Source organism: Anas acuta, chromosome 4, assembly GCF_963932015.1.
Source record: "Anas acuta chromosome 4, bAnaAcu1.1, whole genome shotgun sequence".
Classification (NCBI taxonomy): domain Eukaryota; kingdom Metazoa; phylum Chordata; class Aves; order Anseriformes; family Anatidae; genus Anas; species Anas acuta.
Genome location: NC_088982.1, coordinates 31,123,782 through 31,150,761, shown reverse-complemented (window position 1 = coordinate 31,150,761; position 26,980 = coordinate 31,123,782). Strand labels below are relative to the sequence as shown.

Here is a 26,980-nt window from a genome sequence, read left to right as displayed (position 1 = left end):
ACAAAAAAAAAAAACTACTACAAAGCACCACTTAAAAAAAATAAGTTTTGTTGCTGTAATGCTATTAAGAGTCCATAATCAGCTTTTTAATTGTCTTAGTAACTATTGAGCTATGTCTCTAGATCTACAAATAAAACTTGGATATATTGCCATTTTATATCCTACCAAAAATATATCTAGAAAATGGTTAATTATGGAAGATTACTTGGTAATTTAAGAACAATGGGTAAAATATGAAGTTGAGTTTGAGTTTAATAATGTAAGAAAAGGTAATTTAATCTCTGGCATGATCTATCGAATACTGAGGATACCCTAGAAATCATTTTTCCTAATTCTAGCTCTTCTGATTTAATAAAGATACTCTAAGATTCTATGATATACTTTTCTTCATTCATAATCCTGCCAAGAAATAAGTTCATGTGAGCTCTTGAGTCTGCTACAACAAATGTTCCATCAATATTTAGTGTTAAAAGCTGAAGTTTTGGTTGCATTTCCAAATTTATTTATTTATTTATTTATTTATTTACTTTTTCTCACTTCAGCTTAGGGAGCAACATAGCTAATTCTCTCATGCTAATTACTCTGGCAGAGTTGATGCACTTACTAGCAGTGTGTAATGAAACAAATGATGAGTTCAACTTCACTATAAAATTACTTATACTCAGGACAGTAGTTAGCAGACAAATGAAAGCTGAATTCTCATCTTCCGTAATGGCCATTAAAATAAAAAATGAGGTGCGAATGAAGGAAACATGGATAGCATTGAACAGAAGGAAATAAGGTGAAAAGAATAACACAAAAGCTGGAAATGGTGGGGAGGAGAGTAGGGTGGTCTGTTCTTAGTGCTTTTTCAGTGAATACTAAAAGAGTTGTTTCCATTAAAGTCAAGATCAAATCAATACAGGAATGATGTATTCTAAATTGTTATGGATCTATGGGAGCCCTACCATAACTATTTTGAACCAGACTGTTAAAGATAAAAGGGAGGGAAAATGAAATGGCCAGTTCTCCTTTATCCTTTCTGTTTCATGCCATTGTTTAGGAAGACAAGAAAATGAAGATGGCATTCAAGAAAAATGGCAGTGTTAGAACTGCTTGGCCACTGAATCAGGACAGAAAATTCCTGGCTCTCTAATCTATTGTATGATCAGCATTATGTTTAGACTGCATAAGCTGCAATACTTGCTTTTGTACTGAATGGTGAAGTCTGTGATGCACTTGGTAAATCACCCTGTCCTGTGCTTCACTCTGCAGTGTTATTACAATTCTACTTCTGAAAGCACCCTAGAAAACAATCTGGTGGACTTCAGCACAAGGGTTATGCCAAGAAGATAGGTAGTAACATTTTATCACAAGTTGTAATTACAGTTCCCTTAGTTCCCATACACAGAAAAACACTGCTTGCTGAAGCTTTCAGCTCCTCAGGGTGATTCAGGCAGCCTTTCAGGCTCGAAAGATAGCTTTGAGGATATAACACAGGATGGATGACAACTACATTGAGCCTGATAACTCCTAGTTCTACTGCGGTACAGGTTCAAATGTGTCATGGACTCCTCAAAATAATAAAGCTCCCCACAAAGAGGAAACACTTTGTTTGCTGGCTGAAGTCCACATATTTGCTGGCTATCATGATATTAAATCAGATAACCATAAGGTAAAAGAGGGTCTACAGTATGGGTAAGAACACTAGTCTGAAAATTGTCCACAAGGTGAGCTGCAACTGCTGCTCCTTCTGTCTTCTGTGAAGGTTAGAAGTGTAACGATTCAAAGCAGAAAAAATTAAAATGGGTTCCTTAACAAGGACTGAATCTGGGGGAAGAGGAGGAACCTACTAACAGGTTAATTTGCAAGAGTGAGTTGACCCCGGGCTGACAAAGCTAGTACACAGCTGAGAACTGGTGTCTATTCTGCACTTGAACTGAGGCCACCTGCTTCTTCCTAAGCCATCCATAAGGCAGGACTAAGAATCCACCCCTATGTGAGGACATCTAGCCTTCTGCCCATCAGTACTCCAGAGAACAGCTTAAACTTTAAGCAGTAGGCAAACCTGGACCTGAGACTCGGGTTCTGCTTAGCTGACGGTAAAGACAAACACTGAAGGGGCTAAAAGTGAAGATGCAGATGCCACCCACCACTTGATCTGAAGTTAGGGGGATGCAGATGATTCTTGGTTGAAAGCTAAATGGAAATCCAGCGAGCATCTAACTACCATAGTGACAAAACCTATGCAAAAAAAAAATTGGGTACTCAAATTGTAATTTTTCACAAAGACAGTATCACTGGGATCGCAGCTGTATTCCTGTAACACAAACATACAACCCCTCTGCAATAAGCTTACCTGAAATCCTTTTGGACTCTTGATTTTTCAAAGGAGAACTTAGCTTGCTTGCTCAAATCATACAGCTGTGTTGTTGGCTCTGCAGATACACCTTCCTTAGCTCCTTTCCTCCTGTCAGCAGAGACTTGATTCTTTGGAGTTGCTCTAAATGGAGAAGGCTGAAGAGAGTGTTCTCCTTGAGTATTAATAACATCCTGCAGCTTGTTCAGCTGTATACACTTGCTCTGAAGTTCCTTGGTGAGTTCTGCTATGACCTTAGTCTGCATAGCCAGCTGCTCCTGAAGCTCAGCAACAAGACTTTGACCTTCTTGTAACTCTTCATCTTTTCTTTTCAGCTCCTTTTCCAGTTCAACCACCCTGCTGCAAAGAACATCAGCTTGCCCAGTCACATGGATGCCTAGACCTGGGTCCTTCAGAAACTTATAGTTGCCAGCACAACCAATAGAGAGGTTTGCTACGTGTCTATCTGGCTGTCTCAGGTGCTTGGGTTTCATTGACAAGTTCCCCATTTTGTCCAGAGACCTAGGTGCACAAACACATTTGCAATATTACTTAGTTACACAGCCAGAAGTAAAATATTTTTGTTAAAGGGCAGGTAATTATTTATCTGGCAGCTAGATTTGAGGTAGACTGCAGTAAACATTGTAGCGGATGGCTTTCATCCTTCCCAGTCCTGAAAGCCAGAGAAGGACAGGGCAAAGAAGTAGTGGTGGGTTGGTAGATACAAAGCAAAAGTGGCTGTAACTTTTTGTTTGTTGAAGAAATATATAAGCTCCTATCACCCTAATAAAGAAAAAAAATAATTAAGAAAAGCAAAACGGTCAAGAAGAAAAGTTCATGTTCTATTGTTAAATCAAGAAATATGCTAAATGGAAAAAAGAAAGGTTCTTTAATTTTCCCATTGAGGAATAGCTATTGATCATACAAACTCAACGAGTGGGTATATATCTGTCTGGCTGAAACAACGTGTGGTTTAGTAAAGATATGGGCAAATAACATTTTAAAAAAACAGGCATACTGACCAGGAAACAAGGATCTGGCAGGCTCATAAACTGTCTCCAACTGTGGCCATAAGGAGATCACCATGAAAGAGTATCAACAGGACAACTGTAGAGCCTACTTGATTGAAATGGTGTTCCAAATTTCAGATTACTGAGGCCAATAGGCATTTTTAATCCTCAATAGATCTCTGTTCCTTGTACTTGTCCTGTTTCCCCCCTAACCCCTGTAAACCTCATATCTGCAGAGACTGTGGCAAGGAATTGCATAGGTCTGTTGCTTGCCTGAAGAACTTCCTCCTGTTTGTCTTTCCAGCACAAAACCAGGTACAAATCAAAGTTAGGAGGAGCCAGTTTCAGAAAAAAAATCTCTCTCCTAATCTTTTCTATGCTATTTTGCAAACTTTTGTCCTACCTTTCTGCCTTAATGTGTGTCTGAATTCTTTCCCAAAAAAAAAGGTTCTAGCTTAATCAGTCCTTCCTCATCCAGGACCCACTCCAAAAGTTTCAACAACGTTGCTGTCCTTTGATAACAAATTGAGGGCTGAACACAGTTTGACCTGATGTACTCCCACCAAGAGCAGGCAGCTGGCATTGGTTCTGTAGCTCTTAAACATTAAAAGCTGGTTCAGGCTTGTTAGTGTCACAGCAGCTACTGCTGTCAAGGAATGATCAGCTTTCATGAAAAGCTGTTCCTCTCTGTCATCTACTCAGGAAAAGTGACCAGGAAAAAAGAGCCTGGATTCCTGTTGGAACACTTGCTCTCCCAGCCCTTGTTGCAATCAGCAGCATTCAGTGGGTTTACAAAGTGACCTGCCTTCTTCCCTGGACACAAGCTTTGGCATATCTTCTATTGTTTTAAGAGAAGCAAGGAAGCAGTATCTGCTGCTCAGGTCAGAGTGTATTCAATCCACACATATATGGAAAAGAAATAAAAAAAACTAGCACACTGCTTTTAGTGGTCCAGTATTCAAGAACCATTAACCCACTGCATGCCAGAAGCAATCTTGGAGCAATGTCTGTTTACAGATCCCACATGTGGACCACAACAGTGCCAGGTCACAGCTTGGTGTAGTTTGAGCCTACAGAGATCTCCGCTGGGAGAGAAGGAATGAGTTTAGGGCTGTATTGCCCAGGCACCACACAAAGGTTTTTCAAAAAAAGCCTGCTCAGGTTCCTGATGAAGCCTGTTAAATTGTACCTTGCTATAGCAGAGGCAGAACACCACAGCACAGGAGACTCCTGTCTCAGGTGAAACAAGATTTTTTCCCTTGGATTCCAATCTTTGCCTTATCAATATAGTATTTTACTAAGTTTTATAGAAGTATTGCTGCATGGTGCTTTGGCTTGATGACAGCACTATGCTGTTAATAAAGTTTATAACACATAAATCTGTACTGCAGAAGAGAATTTAAGCAACTTGCACATCAAGGTACCAAATCAACTCATCTCTGAAGAGGGACCTGTATGTTAATACCTATGGCTCAACCAAAGCATGCAATAAAACTAAACTGTTTTGTTACGTAGGTGAAAATGAAGATTACTGGAAATATTGCTAGCACACACAACAGCCTCCCACACAACATGCAGTATCATTCACCGCATTTCAAAAAGGCCATCCCAGACTTAAAAAATGACCTCTGAAAAAGGATAGGGTGAATGCCTAAAGCACAGGAAAACACAGTACGAAGATTGAATGCAGCAGCACAACAGGTTTACCAAATAAAGAGCTGATGACTTGGAGGTTAAAGTTTATAATGTAGCAAATGAACTAGAGTGAAAATACAGGAACTTCTCCCATCGAATGTGCAAAATTTAATAGGCAGTGCACAATGCAGCAAACATCGAGATCTTACTGTTTCCACGCAGTGCCCTTTATTGGCTGCTGGAATAGGAAACTCTCAAGGCCACATATAAACAGGACTCAAGAAAAGCCAGACAGGTAATTAATTCAGCACGACAGTAAGCAATTTAACAGAGAACTCAAAACATTACACCTCAAAGGTTTGAGCAGTCTTCACCTGTAAGTGAAGAGACAAAAGAGAGCATGCCCTGTTCATTTCCTACAAAGCATCTCACATCCTCTGTGGGTCCATCACTGGCCGAGACAGGGCTGGGGAGCAGAGAGACTCACCCTACCTGGAGAGGAGGACACAGACCACTCGGCGGATTCAGCCCAAGCCAGTGCTGGGTGCCCAGGCTGCACTGCTCGCAAACCACAGCCAGACTGGGCTGGTGCCTCTGCCAAGACCCCCCCGGCCTCCTTGTGGGGCTGCTCTCACCTGGCAGGCTCAGCCCGATGCCTCTGCAGAGCTGAGGTGGGTGGAAACGCCACCGCACGCTGTGATCGTTGCCCGTCACCGTGCTCGTTGCCCGTCACGGGTGGCCAGGAGGTGCGGCGGAGGCGGGTGGGGAAGCAGCAGTACTCACCCGGGCCTCGGTGCTGAGGGGGCTGTGGGCCGGAGAGAGGGCCTGGCGTGTCTCACGGGTGGGCGGCTGAGCTGCTGCAGGGATCCTGCAGCCCTCGCTCACCGATCAGCTCCCGGGTGGCGGCACGCAGCCCTCCTGCCTGCTGCAGCCCCTTTGCTTGTCCACGGGTCCGTCCTCGGGCAGGCTGGAGCTCCTTGGCTGCCCCCTGGTCCTGGTTTCACAGGGGTGGGTTGCTCCCGGCAGGTGCCTCCATGGTGCTTCCACACAGCTTCTTCTCTTCGAGGAGTGCTGGCTCTAACAGTGCCAAACGCTGAGTGAAAGGATTTCACAACAGCCGAGGAGCTGCACACACGCTGCTCCTACTGGCGCTGTCAGGCAGGCTCAGCCTGACCCCAAGCTGTAGCCTCTAGGACTCTGGGTCTCCGATTTTCTCCTCTATACTTCACTGCTCCTCTTGGGAGTGTCTTTACATTCACCTCAGATTATTTTTTGCCCCACTCACGAACTCAGAATCACTGCCCAAAGATGCCAGCACTGGAGGAGAAATACCCTAAGTCAGTGGTTTTCACACTGCTCCTGAAATCCCTCCTGCTTTCCCTTCTACATCCTGACAGCCCCACCAGCAAAAAACCTCCACATAGGCATATCAATGACATAAATACTCCAGGCAACTCCATCACATGAGCAAATGCCAATTTCCCCACCTGTAAATCCCCTTTGACTTTAACAGACATCCGTGTTCAGCGTGGCTGCTGCAGTCCCTGCCTGGGGTTGCAGTGAAGCAGCTCACGTAGACTCACAGGACCCCTCTGAGGAGAGCTGCACACATCTACTTACAATCTAGTTCTCGATTACAAAAGACAGAATTATAAATAAACAGTGGCTGTACATTTTGCTGCCTACTCACAACCTCCAAACGCCAATGCTGTAGTGATCAGAGGAGAAGCATTTGATGAGAAAAGATGCCTCAGCAATTGCTTGTGCTCTGAAAGTCAAATTCTGTCACATCCACCGAGGCGTACGGCAGTTTGTCAGTTTGTCAGCATCCTCTTTTCCTGTTGCAAAAGTGTATGTTTTTGTGGGAATCCTGCCAGGAGCACACTTGTCTACAGATACTACATGCTTTATTATCAAAAGACTCAGGCAAGACGAAGGCCCTCCTACACTTGTTTCTGCGCAGGCATGGAAGGAACAAGACTTCCTATTTTAAGTGTTTGCAATCACAGTAGATGAGGTAACAAAAGCGAGGACAGCACAGTCCCAAACAGAGAAATGAAACAAGTAGTCTATGAACAAACAGGAGTGAGTGGCAAAGCTCTGAAATGAAATGAACACACTGTCAAGGCCCTGAAGGCTCTCATAACCCTTAATGGCCCTGACCACCCTCACTGGAGCCCCCTCCCCACAGCTATGGGTCCAGGAGCTCTATTTAAGCTCAGCCAAGGGTCTTTGCTCCTTCATCTTAAACCTTACATATGGAACGATTTTTCAGCTTGACCTTGGATCTGCCTCATCAAGTCGATATTGCCTAATCCTGTGGACTCTTGGCTGGACTGGCTATGATCTCTGGTTCTGCTGGGCTCCTTCACTGAGGTACTGTTGCACTGGGCCCTGGACAGTAAGGTCCTTGCTGTCCAATTTCTGTTTCCCTGTCACCTGCCTGGCTTGTGGCTCATGTTCTCTTTGAAAGCACCTCTCCTCTTGCTGTTCCCTAGCACAATAGACTACTGACTTATGTCTTATGCATAACATCCTCTGTTGTGTACATAGGAATCAGTTCTCAAAGAGCAACATAGCCCAAGCTGCTTCAGATGTGTTTGTTTGTTTTTGTTTTTGTTTTTGTTTTTTTCCCTGTTGACTCTCAATTTGGAAAATGTAAGGTGGAAAAGATATTACAAAGACTCAGATGGGGTGCAAGGGGAGGGTGGAAACACACTCTAGAAAACTAACCCAGTAAAGAAACACTTCAGAGTATACAGAGCCAGCAATATTCCTAGAAATCCCAAGATGTCCTATTCTAAAAAATGTCTGGTATGTGTTACAGAGCCTCGTATCAGATAGCATTTCAGGGTGGCAGTATGAGGGGGATACAGCTGGGAATTCTTGGTTCAATCTAGACTCAGAATGAATTTGATGTGGCACTAGTTAGTTCAAAAACTTCAAAACCTGCTTTTCTGGCTACTTGTTCTAGCTTTATTCTGGGTTTTTCTTCTGCCTTTTGAGCAGGTTAGCACAAGTGTATTATAGCTTAGGTTTGGGGAGTTGGAGGTCATGCTGTTACTTGACCAGCTCAAAGGTGACTCACCTCAACTGAAAGTCACCAGCAATCACCCAGCTTTATATTCCAGAACAGGCGGAAACTGAAAAATACAGGATCTAGAGATCAGCGGTGCAGATTGTTGGGTTCAGCAGTCATAATGAGGTTCTGGACAAGCATGAAGCTGCAGAAATCAAACAGAGCCTTTTACAGATGATGCAAGTAGAAATCAGTCTATCAAGAAGTGTATCCTTTCAGATAACCTGTAATTGCATTCATGGGTCAAAGACATTTTGACTGAGAAAGGAGAATTCCTCCTTCCTCTCCCCATACAGAAATGCCAAAAAACTACCCTACTTAAATGAAAATACCTATTGTAGTGTAACTTAGGTATGTGCATCAAGGACTGAGTGACTAATTTTGTTGTTGACCCAAATTAATTTCTAATGTCTGGCTTCACAGGAGACAGATTTCTTAAATGGCAGCCCAGAAGCAAAGCTCCCTGCCCAAAGGGCTCCTGTGACAGCAGTGACAGACAGGAAGCACTGGGGAGACCTGGTGATGGCAGGTGAGAAGGGCCATCATGGGAAGCATGGGGTTGTGTGTGGGTAAGGTGGAATAAACAGGAATGGGGGGGGAGGAGAGAGAGATCCTCTGGACCCCCAGGTGTCAGTCTGGCTTCACAACAAGTGGACACTGATCTAGCAGCCTATCTGGTCACAGTGGACCTGGAGAAGACTCTAAAAGCCCATACACAGCAAAGCCCTGCACTGTCTCTGGCCACCTTGAGTGTTCATAGAGCTATTGTAAGATGCCCAAACACCCCTCTAAGCCTCTGCAGAGGGATGTGTGAGGAGAGCAGCCATAAAGGAAAAATGTTGACAGAATAAGACATTCACTAAAATACTGACAGAGAAAGATACCTGCCAGCCTTGGATCTCAGAGCCTGGCACCCCAGAGAGCATCCTTGAGAAGTGTAGCTGGCATCTTTGAATCTCAGCTAGGTACCTGAGAAACTGAGACATCCTGAGATCTTTAGTGAGCACAAAAAAATAAAAAAAAATTAAAAAAAAATAAAAATAATTAAAAAAATAAAAAAAAATCTGTGATAAGTAATCAGCCTGGGAAAGCAGCAATCAGCCTGGCTATTGGCTGTTCCAGGTGGGAAAAGAATTTAGCCTGGCTTTCTCACAATAAAAAGGAGATAGAGCTGAAATTGCTCTGAAGCAACTTGGTTTTCACTTTCAATTATTTCCTGGACAGCATGTACTAAAAGAACACCAGTATTGCACAAGCCCTATAGTCTATAATTCCCACTCAATTATTTGCAAGCCTCTGGGACAGTAATAAAACCTGTAAAGTATAATGGGTATGTCCTAATTATAATCCTTTCCATTTGCAATGCTGTCTATTATCAAAAACTGGATCAAATTTACTACCATAAAGTAGGGAGGAGCAGGAACATGAAAATATGGAGCTTTAGATTGTGCCCTGCTGTTATAAAGTTGGCATTTTGAAACAGAGCAAACAATGTTATTAAATATATTTTCCTTGCAGATAAGAATGAAATGGTTGGGGATTACAGATTAGTAATGCTATTCTTCCTTTCTGATTCCTAGACATATTTGCTTTGTGAAAATTTTGTTCTTAATTCTGTGGCTAGTCTGCTGAATCAGTAATTTAAAAGGATGGCTTTTTACCAGGACCAACAAACGCATCATTCACCAGTTTTAATGCCTGAAACAACATCAATTAAAACATGTGGTCTTTTTAAAAAAACAAGTCCAAAGTTCCTCCAGAGCCTCCTGGCATCAGAATCCTTATGTGGTGCTATAGAGATGGTACATGTCCCTAATGTCTTTCAAGAAGCAACAGGACTCATTTCAATATAAGAAAATCAAGACCTTTAAAGTTATGTTTTATCCCTGGCCAGCCTTTCAGAATTGCAAGTTCAATACTGCAATTATTTTTGTGTGTTTTCTGATACTTTTACATGGTATTGCATTTAGAACTGGAAGTAAAAAATGAAACACTCTCCTCTGTTTAGGACAAGTATTACAGAAGAAATATTGTCTCAATTTCAACAAGCCTGCATTTGACCCAGCACTTACACTTGAAGTCAAAGCTTCCCAGGGGGGTTATATCTTGCTGATGTTTTCCAGTTTCAGACACATTACACAACCTTAATTAAGTTACTCTACCTGATGTTCTTTGCCATGGACCATGTGATAATTGCCTGTGTCATTCCTCCCCTAGCAACCCATAAGATGCAGCTTTATAACTACACAACAATAGCCTGCCTAAGTGCAGTGTGTGACCTTAACAATGGTGATCTGATTAAAATGCTACAAGCACATGTCCAAGGCAAATATTCAGCTAGTAGTTTTGTTACATAGGACATCACTACTCATGACCATTAACAGGGGCAGTGAACATATTTAGATTCTACTGGGACCTGGAGGCAAAATCAGATTGACATGATGGAGCACTAAAGTCACCCTGCAGTGGATATAGAGACACGGGGCAGCTACATTTTTGAATCCTGTGACTATGGATATCATAGGACAAATCAGACTAATTAATCTCCCCAGAAGTTCCCACAGCTGACATGCTAATAAAAGACTTAAGACAAGTTCTGTGATAAGCATACTACTCCAGAGCTTCTCAATAGCGTGATTCAGTGAGATACTTTAGGCTGTACATCATTTTAAGCACAAGAACTGGCTGACCTGAGTCAGGAATGCCACCCCGTGCTACTGTACAGGCTGTTGGTTCCACACGCCTTTCACACACCTTGTCAAGACCTTTGAAACCTCTTCTTTTTTCTCTCCTCTAAGCACACAATGACTACAACTTCTCTATCTAACAAAATAGACTACAGTACCTTCTTTCCCATTCAAATTCTTCATTCAGCCTCTCTGTGTTCCCTTGAGCAGACAGAGTCTTTTTTTGTGTTAACATTTCTAAGAAAATAAATGGAAACAAACAATAAATATATAGTCACTGAGGGCAGTTCAGTGCAGAACTAAGAGACAATATACCGTACCTTGCCAGCCCTGAGGCATTTATAAGGAACAGTAAAAAAACAATAAAGCTAGTTTTATTTCCAGGTTGGGAGAACATAACTTGAGATTCATAGAGGAAGCTGAATATGCTAAAAAAAAAAAAAAAAAAAAAAAAAAAGTAGGGAGTAACTGAGTTCTGTGAGTGGCTCTGCCCTCTCTTTATCCAGCAAGGCAATTCAGCATGTGGTGCTCTGAACATGGCTTACAATCTCACACATGTGGCTAGGTGCCCTTCTGTGGTTAGTGTGACCAGGGCACTGCAGGAAGGCACCTGAAAGCTAGGAAAACAAATCCCAAGCCTAATAAGACAGCATAGAAAGATAAATGTCAATTATAGGGACCAGAAAAATGGGGAGCTAGAATCAGAGGTAGGCTTGCATGTGACAAGGGAGAAAGAGACATGACATTTGAGATGTCTGTGAGACAGTGGAATAGAGAAATCACAACTTATAGCTCATAAAGAACATAACTACTACATCTGCAAAAAAAGGCTAGCAGAATTTAGGGAGGTGGCATATTTTTCTCAGACTGAACGCACGAGGCAGGCACGCACTTAGACATTTTTCTGTCTTGAATTACATGTATAGTATTTTCCTGTGGCTTGGCTGTATATGACTGTGTACTTACCATGTCAGCCTTCTTCACTGCTGCCCAACTCCATCCCTTTATCTGGACAAACTGACTCTTGCTTATGACCATGCATGGTTTTTCTTCCTCTGTGATGTGACAGGCCTGTTAGCCTGAAAGAAAAAAAAAAAAAAAGAAAAACAGAAATAAGCAAGAGGAACATATGGTAAAAATGTCTTGCTGGATCCACGTGAATAAACAAACAGCTGTCTATCTGTGTCCTACAGGAGGTCACAGAAGCAGAGATAGCACAAATATATATATATAAAAAAAAAAAAAAAGAAAAAAACAAAAAAAAAAACAAACAAACAAAAAAAAAAGAAAAAAAAAACAAGCATTTGGACTGGAACTTTTTAATTGACAGTGTGGGGGACCTGTCTATTTCTTTACCTCAACAAATTTGAGAGCATTTCTTACAGCAGTACAGAAAAAAGTGTACTTAAGATTGTAATTAAATTATATTTTACCTTTTCATTCATGCAGTTCATTTAGAATTTTTTTAAACATATGTGTGTGCCTATAGGCCCCAAAGGTCAGAGGTGGAGGTTAACTCCAGACCTTGAAGACTGGGGGAGCACAGTGCTCCATCTGCCAGGGTAAATCACACAACCAGTACCCCCTAATACTGATGCCAAATGTGTACCACCACTACCACGTCCTACACAAAGGCTATCTGGAACTTGATGAACCTCACTTTCCAGGCCCTTTGAGATCCTTTGCACTTCCCCTCTCTGCCACTTGGTTCTCCTTTCCTTCTTCCAACTGCTTTTCTGGAGGATATATTTAATTTTTCTGTTCAGTGCAGACATCTGGTGCTTCAGTTGGTGACAGCAGCTGAAGAACTGTAAGGAATAGACTAGGATAGAATAGTTCAGTTGGAAGGGATCTACAAAAATCATTAAGTCCCACTGCCAGGCCACTTAACAAATAACCAGAAATTAAAGCACATTCAGGGCATTATCCAAATGCCTCTTGAACAAGGGTAGCTGAGCAGGGTCTTTTATCTTGCCACTCGGCTTAAGGGTAGAAAAACTAACTGTATTTGCAGCAAGGATTTGTTCTCCTGCTTGCTCCCCATTAGCTCACAGCTCATCTTTGTCCCTTTTCAAGCTATGGGGACCTGCTGCTCCCAGGTGTTGAGGGACAGCTGGCTGTGCACGCTGACTGTGGGCTCCTTCTGCCAACACAGACTCAGTCTGCAGAACGAACAATACCTGCAATGAAACAGGGGAAATATTTACCCTCTCTGAAGTATTACCACATCCATTGCATCTTCAGTGGCTGCTGGCACTTTTAGGATCTGCAATAATCTGTATTTTTATCCCTTTTTTGCACATCACCCGAGGGAAACTGAGGCACATCTAATGAATTACCTGGCCAGGTGGAAGAGTGGCTCTGCTCCACAGGTAACACGCAGACACATACTTGCCCATCCAAAAGGAAAAAGGTGGGGGGTGATACAGACAATGCAGAAAGAAAAGAAAGCAACAGCAACAAAAAGAAAACCAAACAACAAAACAAAACAAACAACAACAACAGCAAAAAAACACAGATCAGTATAATATTCCTCATTCTGGGAAAGTACTCAGGAATCAACAGAGAACATTTCTTCAATACTCCGAGTAAAGCCCACTAAGTTTCCAATCAAGATGACAATTACTCTCTGCTTCTGCAGGAGAGCTACTCCCAGGCAGGCTTCTCCTGTGGTACTCACATGACCAAACTTCTTCAGAAACACTTTTAGAGTTGTGGACCCAAAACAAAAGCTCATCTGAGGATTCTGACAATGTAAGCATATTCTTCTGTAAGGAATCGCTGTATTATAGGGTTCAAAGAATCTTAACTGCTGATTTGGTCAGGACACCTGGATGACGTGTTTCAAGCAGTTCTGGATAACCACATGAGAGTATTTACAAACATCTATAAGCATACTTTTAAAAACTCAATCAGAATAAACATCATAATAGATACAGCTAAGGATTTTGCCAGAAACCAGGGATATTTTCATAGGATTGACTATGATTCTTCAATTCTCACTCCACTCTGAGTGCCTGTGCATGATTACTCATGTTTTGTGTTTCTGAATTTAACTGTTGACTTCAAATATTTCTGGAAGCAAATCTGATCTTTCATAAATGAAGCTGTTGGCATCACTGTGGCTATGAGAAGCAGATCACCAAGACAGCTACAGTGCTCTGTAAACAGGGAAGTCCAGAGCCAACAGGGACAGCTGCTTTATTAAAGGACAACTTCCTAAGCACCATGACAATTAATCAGGATAAATCTCAATTGCAATGGATTTCATTGCTCAACATCTTACTTAAAAAAGGAGCCTGAGGAGCCCAAGCCCCCGTTGGAATGCATATGAAACTATCTTAGCAAAAATGCTCTGTTCCCTGCTAAATAAATGATTAGTTTCCGTTCCAACCTTTGTAATTGAACCAACCTCTTCCGGGAATCCTCACACACTCTCCTCGAGAGCAACAAGCTGGAATTCATCTTCTCACTGCTGAGAAATAGTCACTTACTTCCCATAATATTGACAGAAGGGGATGTATGAGCAGCCCTAGAAAATAAAACTCTCTCCTTATCCTTAGAAGGAGACAACTCTGCCAGCACCACACAGATCTACCCGGAGATGGTCCCCACACGCAAGGGACAAATTAGCTTTTCTGCTTTGCTGACTCTGCCATCCCCACATCACACAGCATCAATAGTGAAGCCAAACACTTAAGCAATGCGCCAACAGTAAATTTGCAATTAAAACAAACAAACAAACAAAAGGCCCAGAACCAATGGCAAATTGTGATACGCCCACAGAGGTATAAGAAAACAGATCATAGCATGAAAAAACGCAGAAATAGATTTTTACCAGATCTGGCATTTATGGTTTCTTGGTTTTGCTTTGTTTTCCAGCCACGCTCTGTTCAGCAAATGAAGGATAATTGAACAGTGCTCTCAGCTTCAACCTGTTTGAAAAGCAGCACAAGGCAGTAAGCATCTCATAGCTGCATTTTGCAGCCATCTCTACAACCTGCACTGGGTGACATAGGCAGCAATGTCTGCCTTGAGAATGTGCTCTGAAATGGGTCTGACTGGTTGTAAAAATACTGCTTTTTGATTTTGCCTTTCTCCCCATGTTTCTGATATGCAACATCAAAGCCTCAGTGGCTGAAAATCACAAACAAACTGGGGCTGGGTGTAGATTAACAACTACCTTTTTACTTTTTTTTCTTTTTTTTTTTTTTTTTTTTTAAGATTTTTATGTCTGTGTGTGTATTTTGTGTCAAGGTTTCAGCTCCAACCTTTTTCTTGATGTAACTTATCTGTTTCAGCAAACTTACCATGTAAATGTCACAACAGATCATTTTGTGAGATTGATTTCAGTTAGTGCTACCTACATTATCTACTTCTTAAGTGATAAACTGCCACTCTGAACAAAAAGCTGCTCTGAGAAATATCCTCTTAGATATTTCACTAAAGAAATACCAAAGCAGAGCAGAGGTACTAAAGAGGGGTGAGAGAGAAGCTGAGCTATCAGATGAGTACAGCACATTGCCAATGCAAACCATCCTCCCCCTTTCACATCAGCCTCTGGTCCCCGACTGTGAAAGCCTGTTGGAGAGCTCTGCCTTCAGCTTTGATGAAAGCAGGGAAACAGCTCGGGCTCTGCATGTAATTCTGTGCAGACTCTGCTGTACCATGGGAAAGGCAAAGGCCACTTTCTGTAGACTTCAGGGTGGAGAAGATGGGCTGCAGATCCCACAGCTATACAGGATACCTTAGTTTCACTGCAAGCTCACTGTATACCTGTTGTTTAAATTAATAATCATTGCAACAGGTATATTTAGGGGACTTTGGGGACTTGTCTGCACCTAATGCTAACTTATAAACATCCATAAGGTCATTTTGATTGTATCTTAAGACCCCATGCAAACAAAAGGATGACTTCTGAACTTGCAGCCCCATCACAGCTCCCCTCACTTCAGCCTCCTCAGAATCCTTTTTCCTGGAACAGAATTACAGTTTGTTAATTCATGCTATAGACAGAAGTCAGCAGGCTTCCTGCACAGTTTTCATCATCTGGGTGAGATATGAAGATGACAGACACATTCAGCCATGTTTCAGAATTAAGCTCGAAAACCAAGGGAAGGGAGGTTTTTCACTCCCAAGTACCGTCACTGTCTATCGCCTTCACACCACAAACATTTATAGCACAGAATATTTCTACAGAAATGGGATTTTCTCACAGCTACAGTCAGACTTCACTGAACTTTCACACAGTGCTGACACTGCTGTCTCCCATTAATTACAGCACTACTCTACTATGGGCTGCTGTAAATCTGGCTTGGATTGTTAAACCCTGTATTACCGTGCTCAGCTTCAGGTGAGCTACTTCAGCGCTTTCCATCACTCTGGCCTAATCTGCCACCTGGAGTAATGGGGTAGACAGTATAAAGCCATAAAATGGGACAGTTTAAAACAGAAAACAAGAAATATGTCAACTCTGGAAAGCACAAAGGCTTCCACTTGATCAACTCATTCACTCCACAAGGTATCTGTGCTGCTCTTCAATTCATTACATGTTTCTGGATCTTTTCATCTCTTCATCTTTCACTTTTTATTTCCCTTACTTTTGTCATTATGTTCAAATTGAAAATTCATCTTCCTAATACCTCCAGGTTTTCTAAGAAGCAAGATTTTTAGGAATTTGTAAATACAATAACATTGGGAATTCATGGCCAGAACTAGAACAAAGTCCTACATAGTTTATATGTAAGAAACCTAATCTGAGAACTGTAACTGAGGTTGTTAACCTTAGCGAGTCTTTATGACAGGTAAACTATTTCCCAAAGATGAACCTAACTTCTAGACCTATCTTTTGATCATGGGGATGAACTGATGGCTCTTTAAAAGAATATGCTCACAGTTGTGCATCTACATAAGAAACACAGCATTAAAGCATGCAAGGGACATACGTTGTCTCAAATTTACCTTGTACTCAGTTCCTAGAAATTTAGAAAGGTCTCATATGAGTGCCATAATTTCCATCATTGTCTCTGAAACATAATCCAGTTGAGCAGATCTCTGTGGATCTGTATCTATTTCTTTGGACATTTGAAACAGCAAAATTTAGTACTTCTCCTTTATCAGTACTCCTGTACCTTGATTTTGCCTGCTGTGTTACGAGAAAGCAGGATCTAGTCAAACCAGGACACAAGAAATAGCTCCAGTGAGTACGGAACATATACTAAACACTCCCAGAAATAGTGCTTCCCACAGGAATTAGCGACCAAGTAGAAAAAGCTATTTTTAGCTTAAATACACACTTTATAAAATTGCTGTTTCTATCTCCTCGGGAGAGAGCAGCCGACACACTTCTCAGGCAACAGCAGTTTTACACATTTTATAATCTAGCTGACAACTGGTCCCATTTCAGCCGTTTATTACATCCACTCTGACTAAACATACACACACAAGCCAGTATAGTCATGCAAAGTATATGTTCCTCCAGGAAACAAGAGCGGGTTTACATGCTAGGGAAATTTACCCTGTTGAAATAGAGACTAGAACTTGATTTCCTGTGGTATTTCAACAGCTGCAGGGGGGAGAGAGACAAACTCACCTCCCCATCCCAGTGTTTGTGCAGCTGACTGGTACTTTTTCATCCAGGGGTGTAAGGTTTTCTGCAGGGCAGAAAATGATGGCACTCACGATGACAGTTTCTTGGCTTTGTACTGATTAGTCACACAGCTTCCTGGAGGTGAGGCGTGCAACCCTTGAGATTCGCTTTCTCCAGGCGATATAAGCATGGCTTTAAGCAAGCTATTGTACTGTTCTATCCTTCCGTCTGCCCGGAGGTGATAGAGAACACGATGTACCCACTCTTTTCCACTGTCTTCAGCTCATTCTTGGGTGATTTTATTTTTGAAAGGACTTTCAGTATCTCAGTGTAGCTCAAGTGGTATTCCACAGTGACAGATATCTTTGCTTATTCCTCCTAGGGTGCTACTCCAGTTTCCATTCCCAGCAGAAACCTCCCAGGCACCATGATGACAGCTGTGAGCCTGGAGCACCTGCCGGCATTGTTGGAACCCAGGGGGCCAATGCAAGCTGCTGCACCATGCTTCTCCAGACACGTACCTCTCCCATCGTGCGTGCCGCTTCATCACTCAGTTTCTGCCGCATTATTCCACAAATACTGTTGGCATTGTGGCTTCCCAAGATAAATCAAATCTGCATTTTCTGCCCCAGTAACAAGTTTGATCCCTCACAGCATGCCTGGCAGTTTTGTGGGCCCACTTGGCTGCAATTGGTTCTCCATTATGCTCCCACATCACATCTATGTGTTCAAGTTGGGCCAACTGGTCAGCCTGGTCTCTCTTCAGACAGGTTTCTCTTCCCAAATTGCCTCTTAGACAGGTAGAAAAGGAAATAATATGCTCTAAATATGATTACAGAAGAACAAAAATGCTTACTTCTTTCTTTGTTGGCATTGTCTGGTTTCAGCTAAGTGAATGCAATGATTATAAATGAGAACAGGTGCAAACAGTTTTCACTATATCTAGTGGTTATTTGTAGTGTTTGCCTAGCTCTGCTAGTCTTACTTTAGCTGTGCAGTGAAACCTGGCAAGCGGAACATTTTTGCAAGATAGAGCCTATTATTCCTAGCAAGAGGAGGGAGAAAAGAGGTACATCAATTTGTTTTAGTAAATGCTAAAGAAGCACTGCTTAAACAAGACCCAGATCCTTCAATGTATGATGCATCTGGAAAGGTCTTCAAGCTCTCCCACTGATAGCAGTAGTAATATATGCACGAGAGGAACTTTATAGGGTTAAGGACTACTGCATGCTCTGTCTGCTAAATGGGGCATCAATCCCAGTGATGAGATGAATCACCCTCTGGAGATACCCAGTTCTTTCCAGTCTTGTAAAATACATAAACAAGGCATTGTTTATGTAGGAAGACACTGTTAAGGCAAATTTAGGCATTGGAACGGGCTGCCCAGGGAAGTGGTTGAGTCACCATCCCTGGAGGTCTTTAATAGACATTTAGATGTAGAGCTCAGTGATATGATTTAGCGGAGGACTGTTAGTGTTGGGTCAGAGGCTGGACAAGGTGATCTTGGAAGTCTCTTCCAACCTAGATGATTCTGTGATTCTGTAACTGCTTTTGGGCCTCCTCCAAGGATTCTGTAACTGCTTTTGGGCCTCATCATTGGATTTTTCTTCAGAAATTACTTTATTTAAACAAGAAGATACCTGGACTCTTCCAAAGGCAGCATAGTTGTTGGAAGACATCTCGTGCTGGTGGAGTATTGCCTTCATCACACAAGCCTTGTGTGAATAGGTTTACTGACAGCTCTACAGGATCAGAGTGACGGGGTACTGGCTGAAGGAAGCAGGGATGTGGTTCTGTTTGAGAACTGCTTCATCAATGTAACTAGCCAGGCCCACTTAACATGAGGTGTTGGATGTCATTAATGTAGAAGCACTAAACTGAAGCTTGGGAGACACGTGTTTAAATTATGGTTTAACTTAAATTATCTAATAAGTAAATCCGACATGATTTATTTATTACAGATTATTTTCATTTGAATCCATGCAATGTGTGTTATCATACATTGTTGCTAACACAAACTAGTTCAAATCATTATCACCTGGGGAAGTCATTCAGCTCCCCAGTGCTGCTACCCCAAATGGGGAGTACGTCCCTGGTCTCTTACCAGCTGTCCTGCTTCCATCCCCCCCTGGGGCCTACTTGCCCATTCCAAGGATCACACCTGCGCAGCAGTTGTGGGGAGCTGGGAGCAGGTCGTGCCTGCAGTCAGAGCTGGGCTCAGGGATATGAGTAAACTCCACTCCTGAGGATGTGTAACTGGAAAAGCACAGTGCTTGAACTGGTGGGATGCTTTGAGACTGTGGGGCTCAAATATAAGAGCATAGCACAGAGGTGACATGCTTGTCTGACTGGTGTTCTGCCAGCTGGAGCTAAAATTACTGATAAAGAAACCTGCAGTTCTTGAACCAGTAAAATAAGGATGCAAATACAAAGAAAATAAAGAAAAAAAAAAAAAAGTCAAAATGTTTGACACACAAAAAATGAAGTCTTCAGCTACTACACATTTCTTACTCAATTCTTCATTTTATTTTTAGTTAAAAAACAAAAAAAAAAACAAAAAAAAAAAACAAAAAAAAAAACAAAACACTAGAAAGTGAAGCCCTTGAATAAAACCTCTGACCACAAAGGGGTCTGTTTCCTTTTGCAGGATTTATACATGTTAATGACAGTGACCTGCATGGGAAAGAGTTAGAGATCTGCCTTTTTAATGGGGAAGCTTCCCAAAATTTCCAGGAGCCAGACTTAGGAGGATATGTAGGCCTGATAGCCCCACAGATGAAGCAAGTAAGGACAGAGAAAGTCTAAGAAAGTCAGATACCTCTGTTAGTCTGTTGAATTTAAGTGCAAACCTGTTATTTTTCATTAGGTGAGGGGGAAAGTGGACAAGAGATGAGCTTCAGCCTGTCTGAAGAGAGGTGGGATTCACTGAAAGCCATCCTGTGTTCGGACCAGATCAAGAATGAGTGGCCAGACCACCATGTCTTAGCAATGTTGTGTGGGACCTTCTCCCTACTATCTATGAGTACAATAGATAAGAAAGTGAATGACTGGGGAGTCTAGGGAGCAACCTTGGCCTGCTACATAAATGGTTGTAGCAGACAGTTCAAGCCTGGCCTTTGGTGAGAGCCTATGCATGCCATATTTCTCACTGGTAATGGAGGAAAGCTGTGCGGGAAGCCAGTGCATACTGGGCTCCCAGAATTGCTCACAAGGGAAGAGAAGCCAAACCAGACTTCTCACCTGCTCTCCGTCCTCTAGCCACTGTGCTGCCTGGGGGATTGAGAGTTGTGCTGCAATGCTCTCATTCACCCTGTTAGTAGTCCTCAGAGCTTCAGCTCAAGCCCAAACAGATGCTAAAGGGGAGACAGTGTGATCTGATGCCAGACACTTTGATGTGTCAGAGCTTGTGTATGCTCAGGCTCCAATTCAAATTGTTCTGTCAAGTGCATTATCAGCATTGCTTATCATAATAAGAACTAATTTCTTTTCTCTGTCAGACTTAACTAAGAGTTAAAGCTGCATTTATGCCGTCCGTTACACTTCGTAGCCATCTGCAAAAGAAGCCAATTTAGCTATGAATGATATTTCAGTGCCTCTGAATTCTCAGTGGTACATTGTGTGATACTATCTCCTTTGCTAATGCACTGAATTTTGCCAGGACTTACACTGTTTAATTTACATAAAATAAACTGCTTCCTAAGATATTTGAAGAGACATACAATGTAGTTCTAATAGTAGGCTGAGAACATTTACCTTGCTAGCAAATCATTATGAATGATAACTCCAGGATGAAGACACAGGTTTTTTACCTTTCTGTAAAACAGAGGTGCTTTTGGGAGGAAAAACTTCACATGCCCTGAAAGGTGGATCTATTCCAGGAAACTGCCTGAGGCTGCGGTACAAATCCGATGAGAATTAAATATCATCATAAACTTTACTGAGCCTATTTCCTAGACAGTCACAGATATCTGAGCTTTTACCTTTAAACAGCTACTTTGTAATTGGACTAAAGCTAAAAAACAAAAAAACAAAAACAAAACAAACAAACAAAAAAACCCACCAGCAATAGCAATTCAGCTAGGACACTACAACCTATTTGGTGCCACTGTAAAATGTTCAGATATTCTGGAGATGGGGACAAGGTAAAATGAGAAACTGAAAAAAAATAAAACAATCAGAGCATGAGCAGAGTCTTTCCTTCTCCTTGTAATTTCACAACCTACTGAGTCAAATTTGACAGATACTGTCAGGTACTACAAATAGACAAAGAGCAGCTAGATGTTGGGATTACCTGCTTGCTCTAGAGATCACCATTTTGGATTAGCTTAAATTACATTTATGTTTGACTCTTCAGGTAAAAGAGCATTGTATGCCAAGATAGATTCACACTGTCTAGGGTGTCACACAAAGCCAAGAAATAAAATAACTGCTGGTGCCTTTCCCCACTGTTCAAACACTCTCAACCCTCTCTCATCAGTGAGGACCTTGCCCTCAGCCAAAAGTGCACAAAAAGAAAATCCCTACCAAAAATCTTTGGTAACCGGTCACTGGAGAGGAAGACTTCACACCCAAGACTGCTGAGGCATGATCTGTGGAGCAGCTGTGTTTATCTCATCCGTGGGCCCTCCCAAAAGGGTGGTGCAGCCAGTCCCTGCCCACACACCCAAATGAGCCCCGCAGCTCTGCCCAGGCTGTACCAGGCCCACCTAAACCACAAGAACCACAGCTGTGCACTGAGCTGGAGAGGCTGGGGAGTCCTTCCTCCACCCCAAGATCCTGCAGGAGGGTGTCCCATTGTGCAGTCAGCTCTGCACTGTGCTCAGGAGCTGGCAGAACCCAGCTGCAGAGGAGATAGTGGGGAATGGGAGCCACAGAGAAACTGCTGCTGCAAACAGTTTTACCTATGACATGTCAAAGATGGGGTGAAGTATGCGTAAGGATTATCCTGCACTAAAAATATCAGCTTAGTGTTTTCTTTGTTCTTTTGTTTTGGGTAGGAACAAAGTCTGCCAAGATTACTGCTGCTTTGCTACTGTGTGCATTGGCTAGAGCCTACTTTAGTGTGTAATCATGGAACCTCAGAGGACTCGTAACTAATTTGTCATGACCTCGAAAAATCGGCAATTTGGTGCAAAAGGTTATACTAAGGCTAATGTCCAGCAGCCATACCCTTCACTTGCTCCCCAATCACTGACAGCATCAGGATCAGGTTCTAGAGGTGCGTGTCAGGGTTTAAGTGACTTACCAAGAGTTATGCAGTAAATCTGACCAGCCTCAGAGACTGTAACTTTCTGTTTTCCTGGAGATAATTCTGATCATCCCTCTAGGAAAAAGGAAACAGTTCAACCCTTAAAATAATCCTCAGGCATTTACTAAAGCCCTTTGATAGGTGCTACCACTTCTTGATACTGTTTCTACCACAGCTTTTTTGACAGTTTTTTCACAGGTCAGTGAAAGCATTCAGCTCCTGAAATAATCTGGATTATACTGAAATGTCTGGATTATACACACTAAGGCAGGAGTACCTTCAGCAGTTCAAAATGTTCATATAAAAACTGGTAGGTTCCAAATTGTTATCACTATCATCATCACTCAGTTACAACAACACCAATGGTGCCACCTGAGACAAAGCAGCGTGGTCCTGCCCCATCACTGGACATGGCACACCTAGGAGCCATGGCTGCTCGTACAAGAGCCTTTCTCTGGCACTGTACCAGCTGTCACATTGCTGACTGAAGTCTGAGCCCTGCGGGGCAGTCCTGCACCTCTGCACCCCTCCTACAACAGGATGCACGGGCCAGGACCAGGCTTGGATTCTCCCCTGGGCCACAATCCTCCCCCCAGCGTCAGCTGCTGAAGAGCACCCTGTGGGAAGCCAGTGCTGGGGCAGCTAACAGCCTCCCACCAAGGAGAGCCTGTGCCAACATTTACAGCCATTTACACCAGCTGGGCAGAGCTCTCCAGGCTCAGGGAGGAAGCGAGCTGGGACTGAGGAGCCTGGTGGGTGTGAGAGCCCCAGCAGCCTTCCCAGGACACAGCCCTGCAGAGCCAGGCTCTGCTGCTGCCCTGTCTGCCAGCAGAGGCACATCTCCAGCTCCTGGCTCTCCATCCTCATCCCTGGAACTACAAAAGCAGCCACAGCCATGCAGGACAGGCTGGCCATGCTGCCTGGCTGGGGAGAGGGGATCCTGCTGCATCGTCCTGCTTTTCTCATTGCTGCCACCACCACAGGCACAGCAGCCAGGCGGGGCTGTCTGGTTTGTCCCCGGTGCTGTCACAGACCTTTCCCCATGTCCCTTCCCAGCTATGTTTCTGACAACACTCCAGTCCTAGCCCATGTTTAGTAACACACGGGGGGAGTGGATGACCTGCAGCTTGTTCTGAGGCTTAACACAATGAGACAAATAAAAGCAACCTGTTTTCCCTCCCCTCTTTCTCTGTTCCAACTCAAGGGCTTCACTGTCGCACTGCAGGTATCAGGCTAGATTGAGATGGGCAAACAGAAATCGCCATATGACCTGTGAAGAAAATCACAGCGCAGGCAAGAAGGCAGGAGGAGCTAACTCATGTGTTCTACAGACCCAAGCATGTGCTAGGAAAAGGCTTTTAAATACCAAGGGCCTAGGACAGATATACATAAATAATTAGGCAACAGGAGCTCTGTAACCCCCACATAAAAATATTTCTACACACGCACTTCAAAATACACACTGAAAGGTGCTAGTGAGCCACATGCCAGTCAGCTAAGTGCCATGTGGTAGCACAGATGAGGTGATCAGGGAATTCCCAAGGCAGGAAATCCCTCACACATTATTTATGTTTGAGACGTTTTGGGTTGCCGATCTGCCCCCTCTCCACGCTGAGATGTCCCTGAGAGGATGGTTCACAACCAGCCTGCAGCACTGGGCTCAGATCATGGAAAGCCCTACATTTCTCAGCTGCTTGGCAAAGTGAGCGACTCCTGACCAGTGCTTCTCCACCAGGGCCACAGACACTGTGTCCCTGTGTGTATGGCAGGGCTCCCTGTAGGCATTACTGGGGCCAGGGCCGCCTTGGTGCACTTCTCTGAGGCAGCTGCAACAGGTGAGGCCCAGGCACAGCCCAGGCCCTTGGACATCCAGAGCTGGGGATCTGCCCTGGTGCATCCCTTGGAGCTCAGCCGAGCTGCTTTGGCTCGCAGCCTGAACATCCCCAGCTGGGAATGCCTGTGTCCCCTGGCACGCATCCCAAAACTGGCCTCTTGCTTGTGCCATTTGTACTGCACGCCACCACAGTCCACAGGAGTAGCACACAGTGATGCTTCTGTTTCCAACTCGCATTTAAATTGAGTTGACTTTCAAAGTTCCTGTCCTGTTACATGCCAGGTACCCTGCAAATATGGCATAGCCTTATACCTCCTGTTCAGTGAGTTCGAAGGAGTAGCTCTGCAGAGAAATTTGCTTTCTGCTTATGTTTGATGTGCTGAAGTTTGGACTCCAATTGTGTTTATCCTTAGCAGTATGACAGGTAGAGTATTTCTCAGAGGTATTGCTCCAAGAGTCACGTAACTATGGGAGAATCACTCTGGTTTTTTTTTTTGAAGAATAGTGGAAATTACAAGCTCTGATAGCTGCAGTGAAAAAATAGTGGGTAGAGAGATCCTAAAATGCACTCACTGGAAAGAACCCTGACTGCATTCGCTCCCAATATTGTGGTATACAAGCTAGACTTCTGTTTTGAGCAGTAAAGGGATTATTTTCAATGTACAGGACTATAAACACCGTGAAAATTGAAAAGGAACTTAGAAGAAAATATTGGCTTCTCCTACTCTGCCATCCCAAAACCACAGATAGTGCAATAAATAAAGCTCAGTAACATACCTTCACTTGTGAACCACTTTTCTTTCAGAGAAATTAAATATAATTTCTCAATAAACAATTTAATGTTGCTTTATCAGAGAAGAATGTAGATGACACATTATAAGCACAGCACAAAGTCACAGCATGGTGCACTACACATCTCGCTCTCTCCTTTCCCTTAGCTTCCAGTGGTTACAGCTGACTGACACTTGCACCTAAAACAGAGATTTACAGATCAGATTTCTTTAATGCTCAGCCCTCAGAATTCAGATAACATCTGTTCTCTGCAATGTTGATTGAGAACATATAGTACCACGCTTTATTTATTTATTTATTTTTAAACGGGAGTCAAATGGCTTCTGGGTATCAGCTCTGTTGATTATCAAACTGGCTTATGTGGGGATCAAGGGACACCATTTGCTATTTTCTCTAGACCTGATTGCACTGCCATACAGAAATGGGCACAAAATACTCAAACAAAAATGAAAGGGAAACCCTAACGTTCTCCATTGGTTACATCAGAGGAGTTTGTTACGCTGGCAGCACTGGTGAAACATGATGTTGGGGGGAAAAAGCATCTCAATAAACATGTTCTTTCCTTATTTCACATGCTAACTTTCTAAACTATCACCTATCCATACTGGTAAGTATATTCCTTACTAATTGCTCTGATTTCATATTAACTTCTACTGTTTTATTATTAGACCCCTCTTGCTAGAACTTCACATTATTATTTCGTTGTAAGCAATAGATCACTTTGTCTAGTTTAACAGATGAAACAATCCTCCAATTCCCTTTGTAACAAGAGTCACGACAGCATTTCTGGTTACAAACAGACTTTCTGTGTCAGCAAGCCCAAAGTTTGACATAGTTCAAATGAAGTTCTATAGTCAAACCAACTATAGTAACATAAACTTTGCTTGCTTGCTTGTTTTTCCATTCAATACCGCTGTCTGTAACTAAATGTCTCAGGAAATGCAAACCCATTTCCTGTCATATCATCTTTTCCCTTGCTGCATAGATCCTCCTCTGACTTCTTCTGTAGACCAGGAAAACCAAAACTAGAAAGAGGTCTAAGGAAAGCCTTTCTCCCTCTGAAATAATCTTAATACTATACTTGCCATTTAAAAAAAAAAAAAAATCAGTTCAAAGGCCAGTTTTTTGTTGTTGTTGTTGTTGTTGTTGTTTGTTTGATTGTTTTCCTTCTAAATACTTTTTTGTTAGGAGGTCCTAGGCTGGTTTATAGTTTAAATGATAATTTCTAAGGAAGGCTATGTCATCGTGACTTTTGACTGCAAGAAGAAACTGGAGTTTACAAAAGCATCCTGTTGTAACACCAAGACGAATGCTCTGTTTGGTGTCCCTCTCTGGAATGGTCTGGTTCCAGATGCTGCTTTCTATTGCAGCTACAAGACCTAAGAACAACTTCTCTTCCAAACTCTGGACTTCATAGGCCAGGGGAGAGAAGCAGTAGCAAAGCACAAAATCCTACCCCACAGGGTATTTGGCCTATAACAAAACATCTTTTGGGGCTGTGCTAGACCTAGAACTTTCTAGCAAAGAGAAAATAAACATACTCCAGAAGAGCTTAATGCAGCACAGCAGAGTAATGGCAGAGCATCTGCTGGTGTCAGTAATGTACTTTCTGGCACTAAGCTTACACTTCACATCCCACTGACCTACTCCATCAGTTTGGAGTCTGCAGTGTCAGTTTAGCAGAAGGCTAATGAGAGTAACACCGTAAATAGGCAGGTTCCCTTGAAAATCCTTACCAGCCTTGTTTTCAAGCTGAAAACCAGCTGAT

The 26,980-nt window shown here is 42.8% G+C and overlaps 1 protein-coding gene and 1 long non-coding RNA gene across 3 annotated transcripts in view; both read right to left on the bottom strand.

Moving 5' to 3' along the window:
• Positions 1 to 18,815, bottom strand: part of PRKG2 (protein kinase cGMP-dependent 2) — a 44,485-nt gene extending 25,670 nt beyond the window's left edge. The window contains exons 1-8 of one of the 2 annotated variants that reach the window (XM_068680486.1): positions 17,342 to 18,815; positions 16,711 to 16,894; positions 14,588 to 14,684; positions 14,144 to 14,281; positions 13,089 to 13,139; positions 11,716 to 11,828; positions 5,767 to 6,821; positions 2,339 to 2,860 (exon numbers count right to left, since the gene is read on the bottom strand). In XM_068680486.1, coding sequence (XP_068536587.1) covers positions 2,339 to 2,847 — 509 coding nt within the window. In that variant the 5' untranslated portion in view covers positions 2,848 to 2,860; positions 5,767 to 6,821; positions 11,716 to 11,828; ... (3 more) ...; positions 16,711 to 16,894; positions 17,342 to 18,815. The remainder of the gene's footprint in view (positions 1 to 2,338; positions 2,861 to 5,766; positions 6,822 to 11,715; positions 11,829 to 13,088; positions 13,140 to 14,143; positions 14,282 to 14,587; positions 14,685 to 16,710; positions 16,895 to 17,341) is intronic. The other variant, XM_068680487.1, reaches the window with a different exon arrangement.
• Positions 18,816 to 19,925: 1,110 nt separating this feature from the next.
• Positions 19,926 to 24,317, bottom strand: LOC137855862 (uncharacterized). The gene is made up of 3 exons (XR_011096019.1): positions 21,863 to 24,317; positions 21,148 to 21,230; positions 19,926 to 20,889 (listed from the first exon to the last, which is right to left on the bottom strand). It is a non-coding gene; the product is annotated as an uncharacterized lncRNA (long non-coding RNA).
• Positions 24,318 to 26,980: the final 2,663 nt, after the last annotated feature.